The 20,863-nt window shown below is 51.7% G+C and overlaps 1 protein-coding gene across 1 annotated transcript in view; it reads right to left on the bottom strand.

Annotated features, from left to right (window-relative positions):
- ROCK1 (Rho associated coiled-coil containing protein kinase 1) overlaps positions 1 to 20,863 on the bottom strand; it is a 2,273,505-nt gene that overhangs the window by 115,364 nt on the left and 2,137,278 nt on the right. The window contains exon 32 of the mRNA XM_086965620.1: positions 7,182 to 7,389. Within this exon, the coding sequence (XP_086821746.1) occupies positions 7,182 to 7,389 (208 nt within the window). The remainder of the gene's footprint in view (positions 1 to 7,181; positions 7,390 to 20,863) is intronic.

Genomic DNA, 20,863 nt, shown 5'->3' on the forward strand with positions numbered 1-20,863 from the left:
ATATATGGGGTCAAGCAGAGCCTCGGACCTCAGTCGCCACGTAAAGGGGCGACACACAACTGCCGGGATCATCAAATCCAATTGCACCAGGCTGTGATCAGATAGTGTCCTAGCCAAATTCCTGACATCCTCAACCCAATCCATAATCTCCACCCCAATCAGCCAGTAGTCTAATCTCGACCAGCTCCCATGTGACGGCGTTGCGTGCGTGCCCTCTCTCATCTGTGGATTCCGCACACGCCAAATATCACACAGTCCAAACTCCTCCATGGCACAATCAATGTTCCTAGCTACCTTAGGGGTGGGGTGGGAAATGGGGCTAGATTTATCGATCTCAGTGTTCAGGTACGTGTTCAAACTTCCCCCCCACCCCCCCCACCATCCCATAGAATAGGAGCCTCTGGCCAATCTCTCAGCATACCATACATCCTGGAAACACAATTCGGATCATCCACGATTGGGCCATACATGTTGATTATAGTAATCAATTTGACACTCATCTTGCCATGCACCATCGCACATCTGCCCTCCTCATCCACAAACATATGTAACGGTTGAAATGACACCCCTCTCTTAACCAGAATCATGACCCCTCTCGCATAGGAGGAATACGACGATGCCAGCTTGAAACTTGCCCACCTACCCGCAATACCACGTTCCGTATATTTAGTTAATGTGTTTCCTGCAGTAGAGCTATATGTATCACATGCCGATTCAGGTACACCATCACCTGCCGTACTTTTTTAGGTGAGTTGAGGCAACGGACATTCCAGGTCAGCATTCTGTACCCATCACCCATCATTGAGCGCAGGCAACTGTCTTATGTCAACCGTGATCTGTTTCAGAAGGACGCTATTTACAGCACATTGCAACATTCTTCCCCCAGGCGGTGCACCAAGCGCAGCAGCATGTACCATGTCAGATGTGTAACAAAAAAGAACAAAAAACAATACACAACCCCCTTTGCCCCCCCCCCCTCCACCTCCCACTCCAACCTCCCAATTAGGTTGAGACCAAACCCTATCCCCCTCCCTCAAAACATCCCTCTGAACTACCCGATGCAACATCCGGGAAACAACCGCCAGGGGAAGAGGAACGGCGACCGGTACACGCACTGTAGTGTGGACGCCGGATTACATCTATTCATGCCCCCTGTGTGCCCCAAGGTCAAATGTTCTGATTAACACTATATGGTAGTACCCCCGGGACTAACTCATTCAGTGCTAGTGTGCTCCTACTATCCGCCCCCTTGTTCCCCGACACTGAATCTTCCATTTTGGGCCCTCATGTCCCACCAGGCATGCAAGAGCCTAAATAGTTCCACCCACAATAGTTTTAGCCTGTCCTCACAGTCATTAGTCTGTGTCTTCCAATCCAGACGTCCCAGTTGTGTCCTCATGTGCCTTCTGCCGAGGTCTGTTCTTGCAGATGTGTTTTGTAAACTTCTAAGCAGACTTCGCATCCGTGAAAAAGTGTGCCTGTTCTTCATGCGTGATTTTCAATTTGGCCAGATACAACATGGCGTAAGGTACCGAGGCGGCCCTCAACAGTTTCTTCACAGGTACAAACTCTTCTCGCCGCTTGGACCGTCTGGGTGTAGTCCGGAAAAAGGACTGTGTGTCTCCTTTATAAACTACTGGGTCCTTGGCTCTGGCCTCTCTCAGCACTGCGTCTCTGTCAGCATAGTACAGAAGACATGCGATAATCGAGCGGGCGGCGCGCCGGGCTTAGGCCGTGGTCCCAGCGAGCGATGCGCATGTTTCACGATCATCACCGCAGAGTGCGGGTCCGAACAACTCACGCAGCATGCCATCTATAAATGTCTCCATTTTTGAGATTGGAGTGGATTTCGATAGACCAATAATCAGTAGGTTATTACGCCTCGACCGCGCTTCTAAATCTTCATTCTTCGCACTAATTACTTCCAGTATCTTTTCCATCTGTAAGATCTGCGTGCAAGATTCAGCCTGCGCATCCTGTGTGTCAGACATTCGATTTTCTAGAACATCCAGTCTATTCTCGTGCTTCTCGACCTTATTTACCATGTCTAGCCCAGTCGCCAATGCATCAATTTTGCTGTCTATCGTTCTCATGCCAGCCCTCAGTTCAAGCAAGATGGCCCTAGTGTCAACTCCTGCACTCTACGCCTGCCCCGATGCATCACGCAGCTCCGACTGGTCTTCCATCCCTTCAGTGGCACGAGTACTGCATTTGTTTTCAAATTGTAATTTAGCATGTTTGGGGTCCGATTTGCCAATATTGAAGATGAAAGTCTCCGGATGATACAAGCCACCCAATTCCACAGCCCGGCTGCGCTGTATTTTGACAGCCTCAGTGTCCGTGGCAGTATGGCAACACTTCAGCACTGTCCAGCACGTACAGTAAAGTCCAGAAGGGTAGGCTCCTTATGCAGTGGTTAGCGGTGTCCGCTTAATTTCAGCGAAAATAACCAGTGCCAGACCATCATGTGTCGCTCACGATGACTTTCAGCGCTGCGCCAGTCTGCAATACTCCACCAGCGTCCTCCGTTTAAAGACCCTCGACAAACCAGAGTACTCCGCCGCCTCTCTTGCAGACTTCAGAGCACAGGCGGGCCTGCCGTGTCCCCAAGTAGCGCCCCAGCCGCACCCCTCGCAGCCAAAGAGCCCCCCGCAAGGTCCCGAACCTGCCAGCCCTCTTAGCCAGCTAGCAAGTTCGGTAGCTCTCAGGTAGCGCCCCCAGCCACAGAGAAGCAGCCAGAACCCACTCAAGTCACACAGGAAGAAGCGCTGTGGCCCTGCACCCCCAGCGACATAGCAGCCTAGGCCCCCACGAGCTCTACCGCGTGTAAAGCAGCAGCACCCAGAGAGGGCAGCACCACCCAGCCAGCTCAGGCTCAGCCCGCACCAGCGCCGGACTCACCGCGCCGCTCTCCTCTCTCGCCATCCGTCAGCGCCACTCTGCCGATTCAGCGTCGTCTCCGCTTGTCGCTTGGTGCAACGGCCACAGGTCCTCGCATCGGGCTCGTCTCGGCCCACGCCACCTCTCCGCACATCTTGAGCCGCGCGCCTCAGGGGGAGCTCTTCACTGCAGGCCCCACAGGAGCGGTCGGCCCCGGCAACTCCCGCAGCTCTCGTCGCACTCCCGGCCGCACTGGGAGCCCAGGCCAGCCTCGACTCGTGCCAAGCCCGTTGTCAGATGGGTCGCCGCTACTGTTCGTTTAGCGCAAGTAGACTCTGTACCGCAGCCTCTACCGATCCGGGCCCAGGGACGATTCTTAGATCGGCGCCATTTTCTTGTCCGGTCCGTCAGGGGTTCAGCAGCTCGGCACGGCAGTGTCATTGTGGGTACGATGGCATTGACCACACAGTTATGTGTCTCAAGCCACAGACTTAGTCCCAGGGGGGTCTGTAGCATGCAGTGGGGGCTTTGAAGGATGGGATTTAACGAATGAAATATCTGGCATGCGGAGCTCCCTTACCAGGCAGCCATTCCTCAATCACTACTTAAAGGAAATTGCAGCCTTTCAAATCAACGCAAGCAGCTGTGAGGAAATCTTGTCAATTTTATCACATAACGTGTACCAGTGTACAGACTAGGTGGCTGCACTACAGGAAAGCCATTCCCTGTCTGCTGGACTCAGACCTAACAAAGCAGCCACTCTCCTCTATTGAGACTTCAGGTTCTCCCGACCCCGGGACACAACCTGCCCATCACGAGGCTGCACCAAGCATCTCTCCTCAATTGAACATCAGGTTCTCCTGACCCAGGGACACAACCTGCCTGTCCCCAGGCTGCACTCCGGCCAGCCCCGTCCCTGCATTGCCCTGCTAGTTTAATCCAAAGGACCGCTCAATTATTTAATCTCTGCGAGCCACTGTAAACCTGGCCCTGACAACAAAACGTAAAGGGCAGCCGGCCACCTATTAACCATTCGTAAAGAAAACCATCACAAAACCGCCGCGAAGGGAAACGTGCCGCCCCACTCCCAGCGATTGCGGTCTCTGACAACCAGAACCAACAACACTGCGTCCACTCCAGAATGCTCAGGCGTTCTTCATGGCCTCAGTGCACACAAGTCCGCGTGTGCACAACTCTCGCTGTTGGAATCAGTGCACACCCTAATTCTGCTAACATAACATTGCGTGCATGCGAACATCCTATAACGGATTCGTAGTCCACCGTCCACTACTGCGTCGGTGCCACTCCCTGCGACATAGGCCTACACAACAATACCAACACCTGATATTTATATCCGTATTATCACCATTGAGGCCAGCATCTCACCACCCAAGTATGTAAATGCCCAACCACACTGTTGGAATCAGTGCACCCGCTCATTCGGTCCAAAGTAACAAAAGAGAAGCTGAATATCCATGCTTATTCTACCTAAAGGATGTATTGCCACCTGGGAAAAACATTAGAAAAACCAGGAGGCCTGTTTCTTTATGCTGTGGGCTTTGTTTAGAAAACATTTTATAGTCAATAAGGCAAACATGGAAATGCGTAGCCAGAGGCAGACTGATCAATCCACCCTGAGCCCCCGTAGTAGGGCTTATGCTCAAGAACTCAGGCCAGCAACTATTCGTCAAGCAAGCGGGCGCCTGTTCTGCCTGGAAATGCCTAAACCAAGACCCCCGACGTAACCCCCGAATCAGACAGCTTCACAACAACAGCGGGTAGGGGGGACTCACCCGTGCCCAAAGGAATGCAGTCCCCCCACGCCTACTAGGCTAACCCTGACCCATTCTAAGGAACGATGCTCATCGCACTAACCGATTAACCTTGCCCAACCAGGCCAGCGTCCCGAAGCTCACTCCCCTTGAAGGCACTACGATCAATTAGAAATCGAGAAAGAGAAACACCGGCGCCCATCAATTCATGCAGTAGATTTGCTATCCATAGCACACGGGGTCGGCACTGTATAAGAAAATTAAATATTAAAATACAGCCTCTTAGCGAGGCTGTTGTACTTCCTGCTGGGGTAAAAGGTTCCTTATCTTCTTTATGGGGCCATCTGGACCCATAAAGAAGATAAGAAACCTTTCACCCCAACAGTAAGTCAAGGAGCCCCGTCAGAAAAGGACGGGGCTTAGAGAGAAAGAAGAACGTCACTATGACCTCTTCTACAATGGCTTGCCACAGTTTAGGAGGCCAGCCAATGGAGAAGAGGGACGGGGCTTAACCCTCGCTAGTGAAGTACTCCTAAAAACATAAAATCTCGCGAGCTCGACTGTGCTTGTGCGCAGTACGCCACGCGAGACCTAAAAAACATTATCTCTGCAGCAGTATGTATAATCCTGCTAAATTTCATGTAAACCCATTCAGCTGTTTTTGCAAAATGTCAAATACAATATTCTAAGAAAATGCATCGGTGGAAAAATGTGCTTTGGGAACCCTTTGTTATCTTTGCACCCCCTTAATGATTCACAACAAAAATTTACATCATCTCAAAATGTAGAAAATGCTTTTGGTCTGTACCGTTTTGTGGTGATTCGTCAAATGGGTGGAAAGTTATTAGGGAGGAAATATCTGCGGAATTCCGCTTTAGGAATACAAACTATAATAGAGTGGCAATCAGATTTAAGGAATTCCTAAATTTGAGAATAATAAGTATAACTACAGAGTTGCAATCAGATTTAATGGGATTTCTTTCTTTTTATCTAGGGTATTTCTTATGTTTATATTGGTTTACATAACCATGCAACCATAAATGTGGCTTTTAGTTGTTCATGTAGCAATTTTGAAACTTTACATATCCAGTCGTTTATTTTTTACGCTTGCTTGCTACTTTAGTAGGATTGTGCTACATATAAAGCATAAAGTGAATGAAAGTCTATCATTGTTATTTTTATGAAAACAGGTTTTATTCCACTTCACTACTTATCAGGTCCTCGAAATAGTAGTTTGTGGGGTTCACTGCTGGCAATCTTTCAGTTTTCTTCACAGGGGTGCATAAGAAAGGTGGTTTTTGTTTGGCTTGTTGGGACAGTTTTATTTTGTAAGCCAGAGAGCATGCAAAGAACATTTATGTAGATTAAGATGTATTCTATTCGTTATGTATTTGTTTCTAGGTTTCAATTAGCATGTGACCATAAATGGGCCTTTCAGTTGTTACTGTAGTAAATCTGAAACTTTACATATGCAGTCTAGTTAATTTGTTGGGCTTCCTTGCTACTTTAAGTAGGATTGTGCCTCAAGATATCACTAAGTTGAAACTAACATTTACTCATTTTAATTACCTGCAGTACCCCAGAGAATCATCTGCGCTCCCTAATATGTAATACTGTCAAATTTCACAAAAATCCAGAAACAGTTTTTGCATTATGAAAAATACAGTCTATGGAAAATGCATTGCATTTGAAGCCCGTTTTGGGACCCCCTCCCTTTTTTCTTTGCATCCCCTTGACCAAACGGCGTGAAACTTTCAGTCATCCCAAATTGAAACAGGGCAGCAGGTCTAGAAAGTTTCACAAACATTGGTCAAACTTGTGCAAATTAGAAAGGAACCAAAACCCCATTCTCTGGTAGCTGTCACCACTCGGTAACTATATATACATGCAATTTTTCATAGTAACGTTTGACACCACTTCATAACAGCTGAACAGAATTACACCAAATTTGGCAGAAAGTTGGGTCTTGATCTAGAAAGCATGCCTTAGTAGTTATTGAAAAATTAAGGGTCAAAATGTAGGTAGATTTGCGAGTTCAGGCATGAAATGTGACCGACTGACCAAAACCTAAAGGAACAGTTGTGGCTGCCATCTTAGGATTTGGTGCCCACATCTTAGAAAATAAATGAAAATACTATAAGTGGAAAGGTTAGGGGTACTTTGACCCACTGAGCCATGTTTGGAGGGAGGGCCATGCACCTTGCAGCCTCACATATTACATCACAGATGACAAGTTCAATGACTGCACTGATAACACTCTAAATTACATTTGAAATGACATCATTAAAATCACGACTGTGCATGGCGTGAGCATGAGTTACAGCTACTTAAAATAACTATAACTGGTGAATTTCAGTGCTGTTGTCAGTTTAAAACGTTATGTTTTTTACAATAACGTCTCTTTAACCCTCATTTTTCAGTGAAAATAATGTATGTATGTATGTATATATATATATATATATATATATATATATATATATATATATATATATATATAATTAATGCAAAAACGTTACATGTAAGTGTTACCTGGCTTTCCCAGACGTATTTTTGACAGCTTTTCGGAAGGACTGATTTGCAGTAGATCTTGTAGATACTGTTCTTGGAGATGCCCGTACAAATTCTGAAGGTGGGGTCTTAGGAATCTTCTTTACTAAATGTGTGACCCATTTCTTCTGTTCGTCCTGAGAGCACGCCAACAACAGCATATCTCTTGCTGAAGTCACATCATAGCTGACTGTGAAATTAAAAGAATAGAAACAGAGGAAACACTAAATAAAATAAGCTAAGTGAGATTATCTGAAGTTAGAGGGATCCAATAAACTTAGCTAGATACCTCAACGTTTCATCAATATTTATTCTGTAGACAAAAAGTAATTGTTGGTGATCATATGAAATATTGTAGACCAACAAATGAGATGTAAGTTAGCCAGACCTGGAGCTAAGAAAAACATCCATCTGATACAAAACAGCCCTTGCTTTGGACTTAAAAGTACCAGTAACACCCTCCAATTTACAGTAATCTAGTATTCACAAAAATTCTGCTTTATGTAGTAACAAGTGGTGATGAAGAACAAGTTACTCACTTTTGGTAACACTCTTTCTGGTGGATACTCTAACAGCTGATTACACCCCTTGTGAATACTCACCAGGTACCAGACTGGATTAAAGAATGTTCTGAGCAATTCCCTCAAGCGCTGATAGGTGGCAATGCGCAGTCCCACTTCAACTCAGTCCTGCAGCTGAAATGGCGCTGGAGCCACATACCTTTTTGACTTTCTTAATTCTGTATGCGGTTTTGGATGTGGCGCTCTTAATGAATCACATTTGACAGAGTGCAGATCACTACATTGGGACCTTTTTTAAGGATGAAGAAAATGGTCTGTTCCACAGAAAGAGATGGTTGGAAGCTGGTGAGGAATCTGCAGTTAGAATATTTACCAGAAAAAGCGTTACCAAAGGACAATTCTTCTTATGGATACTTCTAACGGGGGATTCCTCACCTTGTGAATGGAAACCAAATGCAGAGTCCCTGATGGAGGGTTTGTGGAATGGCTCAAACCAACAAGTCCTGCAGGACCAGACTAGGCCGAATGCCTATCCTGCTGGACCCAGTTTTCAAGACAGGGGAGATTTGTGAATGTGTGAATTGATGCCCAACACATGTACTTTACGTGCCATCACAGTGGTATTAGCATTGTCCCACGCGGAATGAACCCTCAAGCTTTCTGGGGTCTGCTTCTCTGCCAATGTGCATCAAAGTTTGATGCAGAGAGCTATCCACCTTGAAATGGTTCTCTTCTGCAGTCTTGCCTTTCTTTGCTCATGCGAACCACACAAAGAAATGATCATTCACCCAATGGTCCTTCATTTGATCGATGTGAAAGCTCAAGGCTCATTTGTGGTCCAAACAATGAAGTCTTCCCTCTGCTTTTGAAGGTTGAGGAGGAGCAAAGAAGAAGGGTGATGGATTGTGCGATGTGGACAGGCATCACAATCTTAGGTTGTAGAGCCACCCCAGTCCGGACATCAGCTTGTCAGGAAAAAAGGTGTATGGTTCCTGTACGGACAGTGTTTGCAACTCACACAGATGACATGGTGATGAGAAACACTGTTTTCAAGGGTCAAAAGGTGCTGAGAACAACTAAACATCTGTTTAAATGGAGGGCACATAAAATATGTGAGCACTAAAAGCTGATTACAAGTCTGGCCATCGTAAGACCGCCAGACTCACTTGGCCTTTCTGCTGCATTACAGCTTCAAAAGTCGTTGTTGCAGAGGACCACTGGCTGCGTCAGGGAATAGTTGTTCCCTGGCAGTGGCAGAGCTGTGCCACAATGTAACATGTTGAGCGGGACTGGCAAAGTTCCGCTTAGCACATTACGGGCACCGCCAGCCATTTCATGGCGGGAGCCCTGCCACGAAAAGGCTGGCAGTGGCCGAACAAAGGGGGCCATATGGGGCCCCATGCACACCTGCCGCACAAGTTAATTATCTTTGGTAACAATACATCTGTAAGAAACAGTAGTTAGTGTTAGATTCCTTACCTTAGAATATCCCCAGGCGTCAGGCTGGATCCAGAAAGTTTTCGTCAGCAGTACCCTTGCGCGTCGGTAGGCGTCGTCTGCGGTTCTGCGTCCGTCCTCGTGATCGCCGGGATGACGTCGTCTGAGTACTCAGACGCCGCCCACGCACGCTGGCGTCAGTTCTCTACATAGCTTTCCGCGCCAGGAACGCAGAGCCATGATAGATACCGACACTGGTGCCATGAAACTAGGGCCCTCAAGGGGAGATACCTTAACCCTAAATATCAGTTCGCAGAACAGGGAGGATGGGTGGGGCGATAAGGAATCTAACACTAACTACTGTTTCTTTTAGATATATCCTTACCAAAGGTAACTTGTGCATCTGAAAGAAACAGGTTAGTGTTAGATTCCTTACCTTAGAATAGATACCCCAGCAATACCAACCCCGGTGGTGGGTCTGCTAACCAAGATCACACCAGAAAATCCTGGAGAACGGAACGGCCGAAAAAGTAATCTCTCCGGACTTGGCGAACAAGTTACTTACCTTCGGTAACGATATATCTGTAAGAAACAGTAGTTAGTATTAGATTCCTTACCTTAGAATATCCCCAGGCGTCAGACTGGATCCGGAAAGTTTTGCGTAGCAATACCCCTGCGCGTCGTTAGGCGTCGTCTCTGGCTCCGTGTCGATCGTCGGCGTCGTCTGCGCCAGAGTGACGTCGTCGGAGTACTTAGACGCCGCCCATGCGCACTGAGGTCTGTTCTTAGACAGAGCTTTTCCGCGCCAGATACGCAGAGACATGATAGAACCAACACTGGTGCCATGAAACTAGGGCCCTGAAAGGGGATGACCTTAACCCTAGGTATCGGTTCGCAGAACGGGGAGGATGGGTGGGGCGGGGATTCCATGTACCTTAGGTACATTTCCAATTGGTACTGGGCCACCTTATCAGACCCTGTAACTCAGGGCATAGGTGTACCCAGGGCCTACCAGGGGCTGAAGCATGTATTATGCCACCCCTGGCTGGCCTCCTAAATTTGACACAACTGGCTGCATGACAGCTGGGGCAAAGTCGTGTAATCACCCTTTGCTGTAGATATAGTATACCTATATCTAACCCTAAAAATGGACACACAGATTCCTATCAGTCACTCCTATGGCAGGCCTTAACAATCCTGAAGGCAGAGTGCTTGGAATCGTGTGATATGGTGCTCTGGCATGAGCTGAGCCTGTCTGCAGCTTGCGGAACCAAGTCCTAATAGCTGTTCCATGATATCGCATACCATATACTCTTAAGTGCATTATAATCCTCGCGGTTAAATGCTATCTTTGGTATTGCTTTATCAAAACATGTCGAGTAAGGTGTCATACGAATTGGAATACTAACCCCTCGCCAATTCTGGCGACGGGGTTAGCATTCCACCCTTCTAGAGGGACACGACATGTATGTAACTGTGAACCCCGGTTAAAGTTAAACGAAGCCTCAGCTCCACAAAATGGATGCTGCCACCACAGACACGAGTCTGACCTCCTGCTGCTGGGAGTCCTTCCAGCGAGGAGAGCTTGGACAAAGGGTTTCCTGTCTGGGGCGGTGCTAGCACCATCCCAGACAGGGTTTTGTGTATCCTGGGTAGGCAGGGCTTTACAGGAAGGTGACTGCTGAGTGGCACCCCGGTGCTCACTACGCATAGGCCGATCAGAACCAGTTCCAGGGGCACACCAGCCCCTGGCCTGGGGGAAGTCCGGCATTGGAGAGGGGTGTAACCACCCCCCTCCTAGTCCCACCCATAGGCAGGACCTAGTCACCGGGTCAGCCCCTTTTCTTAGTATAAAGATAGGAGCGGGCCCCCTGTTCAAATTAGATAATCTTTGGAATCAAGACACGACTTTCTGCAAAAGTATTTCCAAGATTTCTTCTTTAAGATTCTCCCTTGTGACTAAGGAGTAGTCACCCTGCATCCGCAGGCACCATCTTAAGAACACTGCGGTCTGCTGCAAGTCCTTCCTCAGGAATCAGACGACACAGCTCGACGAGACCCGGCTTCCCTGGCACCTCTGACCTCTACTCACCTCTACAGCCAAGCTGAGAACCGTGAGTGCGACGAGACCTCGAGGGACCGACGATCGCCAAGACTGCACAACTTCTTTACAGCAAGCCCGCCGAGTAACCCTCTGGTGAGTGCTTTGGGGTCCGAGAAGCCCCGACACTGAGCAGCTCCAGCACCGAAGTCCAGCCTCCCAGCATCTCCACGATCTGCGTGGGGCCCTTCTGTTTTGTTTTGTGCTTAGTACCCTGTCCTCATAAAGAGTACAGGGCTGTTGTGATTTTAATAAATACACTGTTTATTTTCATAACACTTGTGTGGTGTCCTTTCACTTGGTGTTCAAGGGGTATATGTGTGGTATAACAGCTGGCTTAACACGCCCTCTCGAGTCTTTAGCCTTAGACTGCTCGTATCCACGCTACTAGGATAGCTGGTCTATAAGGTTGACTTACAACCAATCATCAATAAGGGTTGTCTGGACTGATACATAGTGTTCACTAGAATAGTGAGCACTGCATATCAGGCCAACTTCTCACAAGATACCCCAGCAATACCAACCCCGGTGATGGGTCTGCGAACCAATACTTACACCAGAAAGTCCTGGAGGACGGGACGGCCAAAGAAGCCATCCCTCCGGACTTGACTGTCCAGGCAGTAGTGCCACGCAAAGGTGTGCAGCGAGGCCCACGTAGCCGCCTGGCAAATGTCCTGCAGGGGGACTCCAAGACCCAGAGCATTAGTAGCCGCCGTGGCCCGAATGGAATGGGCCCTCAGCCCAACTGGAGGCTCCTTTCGAGCTAAGGAGTAGCACGCCTTTATGCATAAGACGACCCACCGAGAGATGGTCCGCTTATGCACCGCCCGTTCCTTCTTCGCACCCACGTAACCAACAAAGAGTTGGTCAACCACCCAGAACTGGCGTGTGCGATCCATATAGAATGAAAGCGCACGTTTTGGGTCCAGACGATGGAGCCGCTCTTCATCCTTTGAGGGATGCGGAGGCGGGAAGAAGGAGGGCAAGGTGATGGACTGCCCGATGTGGAAAGCAGAGACTACCTTGGGCAGGAAAAAGGGTCTTGTACGCAACACCACCTTGTCCGGGATTACAGATAGGAAAGGAGGTTTGCAAGATAGAGCCTGGAGCTCACTCACTCTCCTGGCAGAGGTGATGGCAACCAGGAAAGCTGTCTTCAAAGTGAGAAGAAGGAGAGGACAAGAATGAAGTGGCTCAAAGGGAGCGCACATCAAGAAAGTAAGAACCAGGTACAAGTCCCACTGAGGCATCACAGAGGGAACAGGTGGAAACGTGTGTGATGCCTTTCAGAAAACGAGTGACAATAGGGGACGTGAACAAAGAAGGTTGATCAGGCAGCCTTAGAAAGGTCGAAAGGGCAGAAAGGTAGCCCTTGAGAGTGCCCAGAGCAGAGCCCTGCTGGGCAAGAGAAAGAAGGAAGAGAAGAACCTCAGAAAGAGGGGCAGAAAGAGGATCCACAGCCTTTGCTGTGCACCATGCCACAAATCTGTTCCACCGGCAGGCGTATACCGACTTTGTGGAGGGACGCCTGGCTGCCAGAATAACATTACAGACTTCAGGAGGCAAGTCAAATGGCCTCAACTGTCGCCGCTCAATCTCCAAGCATGGAGGTGGAGACTGGACAGTTTCGGGTGGAGGACCGTCCCTTGCTGCTGCGACAGAAGGTCCCCCTAAAGGGGCAGACGGATCGGGGGACCGACTGACATATTGAGTAGCTCGGGATACCAGTACCTTCGAGCCCAGTCCAGAGCCACAAGGATGACTTGGGCCCGGTCGCGCTTGATCTTCTTCAGCACTCTGGGCAGAAGTGGTATAGGCGGAAAGACGTATAACAGACCGCAACTCCACTTGCGACGAAATGCGTCGCCGAGTGAGTGCCGCCTTGGAAATTCCAATGCGCAGAACTGATGACATTGCGCGTTCTCTTCGGTGGCAAATAGATCTAACCAAGGCTCTCCCCATTGTAGAAAGATGCCTTGCGCCACGTCCGAGTTCAGACGCCATTCGTGATCCATCGAGCACCTTCGGCTGAGTTTGTCCGCCCTGGCGTTCAGAGAACCTGCCAGGTGTTGAACGACCAGGGTTACGCCCTGATGTTCCAGCCACTGCCAGAGGCGCAGAGCCTCCTGACAGAGGGTCCAGGACCCCATACCGCCCTGTTTGTTGCAGTACCACATGGCGGTGGTGTTGTCCGTGAACACCTGCACTGCACTCCCTCGGACAGAGGGGAGGAATGCCTTCAGTGCAATACGGATCGCCCGCAGCTCCAGAAGGTTGATATGGAGCCGGGACTCCGCTGGAGACCAGAGGCCTCTGATCTCCGCCTCTCCCATGTAGCCCCCACCATCCAAGGAGGGACGCATCCGTCACCACTACGTGCTCCGGTTGGGGTAGGGAGAGGGATCTGCGGTTGACCCAATTGCGGTTCGTGAGCCACCACTGCAACTGACTCGCTGTTAGAAATGTGATTTCCGATTGGCTAAGGCTTGCTCCAAAGTCAGGCAGAAACCACCACTCTAGTCAGGGCAAGGGAGTTACACGCCAAAGATAACCCCTGCTCACCCTCTAGGTAACGTGACGCGAGCAGCAAGGCTAATCTCGGAGGCAATGTAGGTTAAGTGTTTGCGCGCGCACCTAGCAACAACACCCAAGGCCCACCATAAAGGAAACTCCACACAAGGCTATATATAAAAATAGCCTTTGTATTATACCAAACACATGAGATAATAAATACACACTTTACAATGTGCCAGAGGCACGGGCAGAATTTACAGGGGATCTATGTACAGGACAGGGCCACATGGACCACTGTCAGGAATAACACTTTTAGAACTAGCACTTGGTAGAATTAGCACTTTGTAGAAATAGCACTTATAATAACTGTAGCATCAAATGTAGCACACAACCAGTAACCACTGGTAAGAGGTAAGTACTACCTCCGCAACCCTAACCACCGTAGGAAAATATCACGCAGGGAACCATGAACTCACTAGCATAGCTATACTAGGAAAAACAACCTCCTAAGCATCACATAACACATTCAGAGGTATAGGCACAAAGACATTATACATGATGCAGAAATCACATTAGGCAGGTAATTACATTTGCGCCAAAGGATCACATAGGGCCAAAACATGTACCCCACGCAAGGGTACAACAACAGAACTGTCCCCAGGCCAACGGGCCTCTCCGGGGCTGAAACGCCCTGTGTCCAGAAAGGTCAGGGCAGGCTGCGCAGGCAGCCAAAGGAAGATTGCGCAAGGGGGGGGGCAAGCCTAAACGATGCAACTGCTCACTAAGCGCTGGGCAGCGGGGGAAACTGACTCTCCTGGCTCTCCTCTGGGGCCCTACAATTAACAATAGGGCCAAAAACGACGTGGGAGCCTTGCAGGCTCTAAAACAACACACTGTGCCCTCAGGAGCCACGTGGGCTCTCAGCAAAATGCCACCAAACTGGGGGAGCGGCCCGCTGTCAGCCGGGGCCGCTCTACCTCCAGAAATGCCCCAAATCACGTTGGAGTCCTGCTCGGGGGACTCAGGAAAACAATGGCCCGATTGAGCCTCGGTCCCTGAATAATACTCTGCCCCGGTCGTTGTTGGAGTCCCTCTCTGGGGGCTCGAAATCGCAAATGTCCCCTGAGCCTCTCGTGGGCTCGACCGACGTAACTGGGGCCTCAGGAGAGCCTCGCAGGCTCTAAGTAAACAAATGCCCCCCGAGCCCTCGTGGGCTCTGAACAAGATGGCCCCTTCGTTGGAGTCCCTCTCGGGGGACTCGAAACAAACAAACTGCCCCCGGGACAAGGTTCACGCTACTGGAGGGAGGGCGGACACTGGCAGTGTGCCCCGACGCCCCCCTCTCCTCCCAGGGACAACCCACACTCACCGAGGACACTTCCACGGGGATCTGCCACCGGCCACAGGACTGCTCAACCCGCAGTCTCCTCTGCCGGCGCTGCTCCTCGGGCGCGGGCGGTTCGGTCTCCTCGGCGGCTTCCCTTACGCTGGACCAATCCCAGCGAGGCGCTGCGGTCGAGACCCCGACCACGAGGGCTTTTCTCGCCTCCGCCGTGCCTCCAATGGCCTGGCAACTCTTCCTCCCGTTGGGCCAATCCCAGCGCAGCAGGAACGATTAGTCCGGTGGACTCCGGGTCTGCGGCGGTGATTCCCGGCTCAACACTGGGTCGGCTCCCGTGAGCTAAGGCCAAGTCCCTGGCGGAGTGGACATCCGCCGTGGGTCAAAACACACGGGCACAAGGTCCCTGGTGGGGTGGGCACCCGTCTGGGGAACAAACTAGCCAAACTGCTGGGTGACAATAGAACTCCCCCCCAAATGCGGCAGGAAATGCAGGGTGGGCACCCGCACCGCTAAGAAGCACAAGAGGGGGAATCCTCCCACACGCTGGGGGATCTCTGAGGGCAAGGATCACCGCTCCAGCAGCACGAATGCGCTATTTCCAGTAGGGGGAGGCCAGCACTTCCCAGGGGCTGGCAGGCAGGAATGTAAAAGTCCAGGCAAAGTCCTGTACGAAGGTGGTCAGGGGGGCAAAGGCTGGGCCCAGGATCCAGCTCACAGGGTCCTCCAGGTAGGGAGGCAGTCCCTAGTGGCAGTATCCTCATGGTGCCCAGCAGCAGCAGGCCCCCCTCTTCAGGTCAGGAACGAGAGAACCTGTACATGGGGTGACAGAACCTCTTTTATACACCAAATCCCTTTGTTCTTAGGTGCAGCTGGTTTTTGGAGCACTCTGATGTGCTCAGCCCCTCTTTCCATTCACTGGCCAGGCTAGGGACATTAGACGCACCACAGGGGGCGGAGCCAGCATTGTGTGAGGAAAGCCCAGACCTATTCAGGTCCCAGGTGCACTCCTCCACGTCATCAACATGCAGATCTCTCCACTCACCACCGGGGCAGACCCATCATGACTCATGGAGCACACCAGCCAGTCACAGCCTATCACAAGCCAGACAGCCATTTTACCTTTTATACACAGACAGGCCAACTTCTAGAAGTGGCACTTCCACACTAGACGCAATCATGCCGCACACATCATCACACGAGTTTGCACATACCAAACTCGAGCTTGCACTCCCCACGCATCAGGAACTACCAGGGACACATACATTCCCCATGCATTCCTATGGGAGGGCAGGCCAAACTCACTACACACATGCACTTTACCCTGGGACACAGTGGCAAAGTGTGCAGAAGCCAAAAATCACTAACACTGGGTCACCATAAAAAGCAAAAAGTTTAGGGGTGAACCTGCCAGAAGGGCCAAGTCCAACACTCGCAGTGCCCTCTGAGACCAGGACATGGTCAGACAGGTTGCCCTGATGCTGTGCCCATTGAAACTCCAGGTCCCACTGCAGAGCCCGCATCCGCCACCTGGTGTGATGCACGAGAAGAATGCATCAGCCCCAGGAGCCGCAGCGTCAACCTGACCGAAACTCGGGATAAAAGCTGAAAGATCGGAATCAGAGCCTGAATAGCCTGAACCCGCTGCTCGGGAAAGATAAACCTGAAACTGCGCCGAGTCCAGAACCGCTCAGATGAAAAGGAGCTTCTGAGAGGGGCACAGGTGTGCCTTTGGCACATTGATGGAGAACACCAGCGAGTGCAGGAGGTTGGCTGAAGTCTGGAGGAGGGAAACGACTGTTTGGGGCGAGCCCGCCTTCAATAACCAGTCGTCGAGATGGGGGAAGACTGGAACCCCTGATCTGCGCAGATAAGCTGCGACCACCACCATCACTTTCGTTAACACCCGAGGAGCGCTGGTAAGGCAGAGGGGAGCACGGTAAACTGACAGTGCTCATGGCCTATCGTGAACCGCAGGTAGTGCCGGTGAGCCGGCAGGACAGGAATGTGGAAATAGGAGTCCTGCAAGTCGAACGCTACCATCCAGTCTCCAGGGTCTAGGGCAGCTAGGACCTGAGCTAAAGTCAGCATCTTTAACTTCTCCTTCCGGAGGAAGCCGTTGATGCTCCGGAGGTCCAAGATAGGGCGTAGGGCTCCTTTGCCCTTCTTGGGTACCAGAAAGTAGTGGGAGTAGCAAACACGTCCTACTTCTGGCCCAGGAACGCGCTCAATGGCCCCCTTGGCCTAGAGGGCCATAACTTCCTCCTGCAGAAGTTGCAAGTGATCCACCGACATGCGGTGGTACTGCGGTGGCATGGCTGGAGGGGGTTGCCTCGAAGGGGAGGGAGTAGCCCCTTCGGACGATTTGCAGCACCCACCTGTCCGACGTGATGGAGCGCCAGTGGAGGAGGTGATGGTGGACTCTGCCCCCCACTGGCGTCGAATGGGCCTGAAAGGTCGGACTAGGAAGGCTTTGAGGCAGATGCTGTGGTAGCGGATGTGGACTGACCTTGCCTTTGTCCCCCGGCACCGCCACGGCGGTTATCACGTCCAAGTTGAGGCTGGTTCTGCGGCCTGTGGCTGGCAGGACGTGTGGGGGTGCTCCTTCCTTGGCCACAAAAGGGGCGCTGGCCCGACAGGCCGAAGGACCTGGCCGTAGCCCTTGAGTCCTTGAAACGCTCAAGCTCACTGTCTGCTTTGTTGCCAAAGAGGCGACAGCCATCGAAGGGCATGTCCATTAGCGTGGCCTGGACATCCCACGAGAAATTGGCGGAGCTCAGTGAGGCGTCGGGGCGAACCGCCACAGTCGTGGAAATCGCCCTTCCCAACGAGTCCATGGTATCCAGTCCACACCTGATGGAATAACGTGCTGCATCCCACCCCTCCGCAAGGGCTTGGGCGAGCCGGCCCGGGCCTCCTTCGGGCACTGGGGCAGCACGTCCGCAACCATGTCTCACAAAGATTGGGTATAACGGCCCAAAAAGCAAGCGGTGTTGATAGACAACAACCCCAAGCTCATTGAGGAAAACAGTTACTTCCCAAACTGATCAAAGCTTTTTGATTCGCGTTTCGGGGGAGCTGTCGAGAATGCGGTCTGGGACGTAGAGGCCTGGATCACCAGGCTCTCGGGGGTGGGGTGCACAGACAGAAAGCTAGGGTTGCCCAGAGCCGGGCGGTGGCATCGGGCCACGTTCCGATCCACAGGGGGCACTTGGAGGACTTGGACCAGGTGCCCAACGGAACATCCGTGAGGGCCTCATTGAACGGCAGTAGAGGCTCCAAGGAGCTTACTGGCGGCTGAAGCACCTCAGTGAGGAGAATAGTCCTAACGGCCGCAGGAGGGAGCTCAAGAGCCAAGGTGTACCCTCCTCCGTACCCACGGGGGGAGGAGAGATGAATCCAGTGTCGGGCAAAGTGTCCAGACCACTGGCCTCCCCTAGCTCGCCTGCCCAGTCCTGGCTCAACTGGCACTGCTGTGCCAGAAGGTCCTCAGACCCCTCCCAGTCCTCCCCTTCATCCGTGTCCTGGTAAACAGGCTTGGATAACGGAGCCGTGTCGTAGTTGAAGGTCTCACCCATCGACGGCGGAGACAGCGCCGAGCAGCGCCGTTACGACGCCAGACCCGGACCGGGGCTGAAACTGGGGCTGACGTCAGAGGACGGCGCCGAGAGCGACACCATGGGGGTTGGCGCCAGCGTATGGGTCGTAAGGTCAACTGGCGTTGAGCAGGATCGGAACAGAAGCACCCGACGGCGCCGCGGCCGGAGCCACCGGCCCGCCTAGGCCCCAAGTTGGGTCTGCGGGGCCCGAAGGCGCACCGGCAGGCCTCAACTGAGGGAAGTGAGTCTTCATGGCATTGAGGAAATCACAAAACTCCTGCTGGGTGGCTAGCAGGCTAGGGACCGGGGGTATGGGCCTGGAGGCGGTGCCTGCGGCTCCGATGGAGCCGCGCAGGCAGTGTCGCCCGAACCCTCAGCCATGTCGCACGAGCGGCGAGGGGAGTCTGAAGAGTGATGTCGCCTCTTCGACTTCTTCATTGAGTGCCTCGACTTACCGGAGGACTTGGAGCAGACGAGTGCTGGCCATGACTCGATGAGCGTCGACTGCAGCTCCGCGACCAGTCCCTCGACCTCCTCCTCGACCAGGACCTCGAGCGGCGCTGAGCCAGCTGCCTGATCTAGAGTAGCTTGCGGGACTGCTCCTGCCTAGCTTTCGAAGTCTTGGCCCTGCAGTCGTCTCCCGACTTGTCGTCGTGGTCGGCCCGAGGCAGTAGAGACACCGATGGTGGGGGACGGTCACCGACATCAGGCAGTGACAGGCGTCACACGGCTTGGAGCCAGGCATACCTACGGCACCAGGAGTCGCAGTTGACTCGAAAAAGAGATCCAAAATAGATAGAAAAGTTAGTAAAAAAATGACTAAGACTACTGCTCTTCCCAGATCTGCGCTAGCTGGCGCGAAAAAAAGAAGAACTGACAAGTACTCTGACGACGTCATCCCAGCGATCACGACGCCAACGACAGACGCGGAGCCGCAGATGACGCCCACCGACACGCAGGGGTACTGCTGACGACACTTTCCGGATCCAGCCTGACGCCTGGGGATATTCTAAGGTAAGGAATCTAACACTAACCTGTTTCTTTCAGATACGGGGGGGGTGCATTCAGGGGAACACAACATGTGCCCCTGTTTGTATTTCCCCTTAGTTCCAGCATGGAATGGACGTCACCGTGCTGGAACTTTTTTGCCATTCCCATTGCGATGCCTGGTTTCAAGGCAACACAATGGGAAAGGTGAAGGACCGTCCACCTTACACGAGTTCAACTCGCAATAAGGTGGCCGGTCCTTGTGTGGCTTAGGTGGAGCTGTGTCGGCGGAGAGCCGGTGCAACTGCGCCAAAGTCTAAATCAGACCCTAAGTTGAAGTCCAACTGGGGTATCACAAAAAATATGGGTGGAAACATGTGGGTCACCCCTTTAAGAAATGCAGTACAACAGGGGAATTATAAAACAAGGATTGATCTGGTAACCAAAGAAAGGTGAATAGAGCTAACCAAGAACCTTTTATAGTGCCACAGCAAGTCCCATCATGTTATTACTGCCAGATTAAGCCCTACTGAAAATACCCTCTGCTTTTTACCCACAGATGATTGAGTTGCGCCCGAGACTTCGAAATGTTCGGCTGGGCTCAGCCTACCTCGGAGGCCCCACGGTGACATGGTCAGCAGCCAAGCCTGAGGAATGGACTATCAAGTCCCCACTGAGCCCTCTGCATTGATGTCGCAGCGGCACAACAGACTGCAGAGCCTCGCGCAGAGGAAGCGGAGAGAGTACAACGGCTGGATTTGCTGGAGACTGCTCATCCACCAACCTGAATTGCTTGGCGACCAGGTCGGGACGCACTGTGGGGTGGCTGTGACACAGTGGGCCCTAGCCTTCCTCCCAGATGATAACCCCCAGCCTAGAGGGCTTCTGCTGCAGAAATGCTTGTGATGAAGGGGGTTTCCTTCTTCCGGAAGACCTGTCTGAGCCTAATTCCCAGCTAGATGGTCATGCCTGGAAGCTGGGAATACCCCCGAGACCAGATCTAGATCTGCCTTGCACTATCAACCTGTGACCGCCATGGGGCCCCCCTCCTCCCATTTTTACTTACCCGTTCCTTATCGGTCTCGACCTCTCCTATTAGGGACCGGCTGGACTCCCTACTAGCTGTCTCTTCCCCTGCCTGGTGCTCTGGCATAAACTAGCACTGC

Source organism: Lissotriton vulgaris, chromosome 4_1 (genome assembly GCF_964263255.1).
Source record: "Lissotriton vulgaris chromosome 4_1, aLisVul1.2, whole genome shotgun sequence".
Classification (NCBI taxonomy): domain Eukaryota; kingdom Metazoa; phylum Chordata; class Amphibia; order Caudata; family Salamandridae; genus Lissotriton; species Lissotriton vulgaris.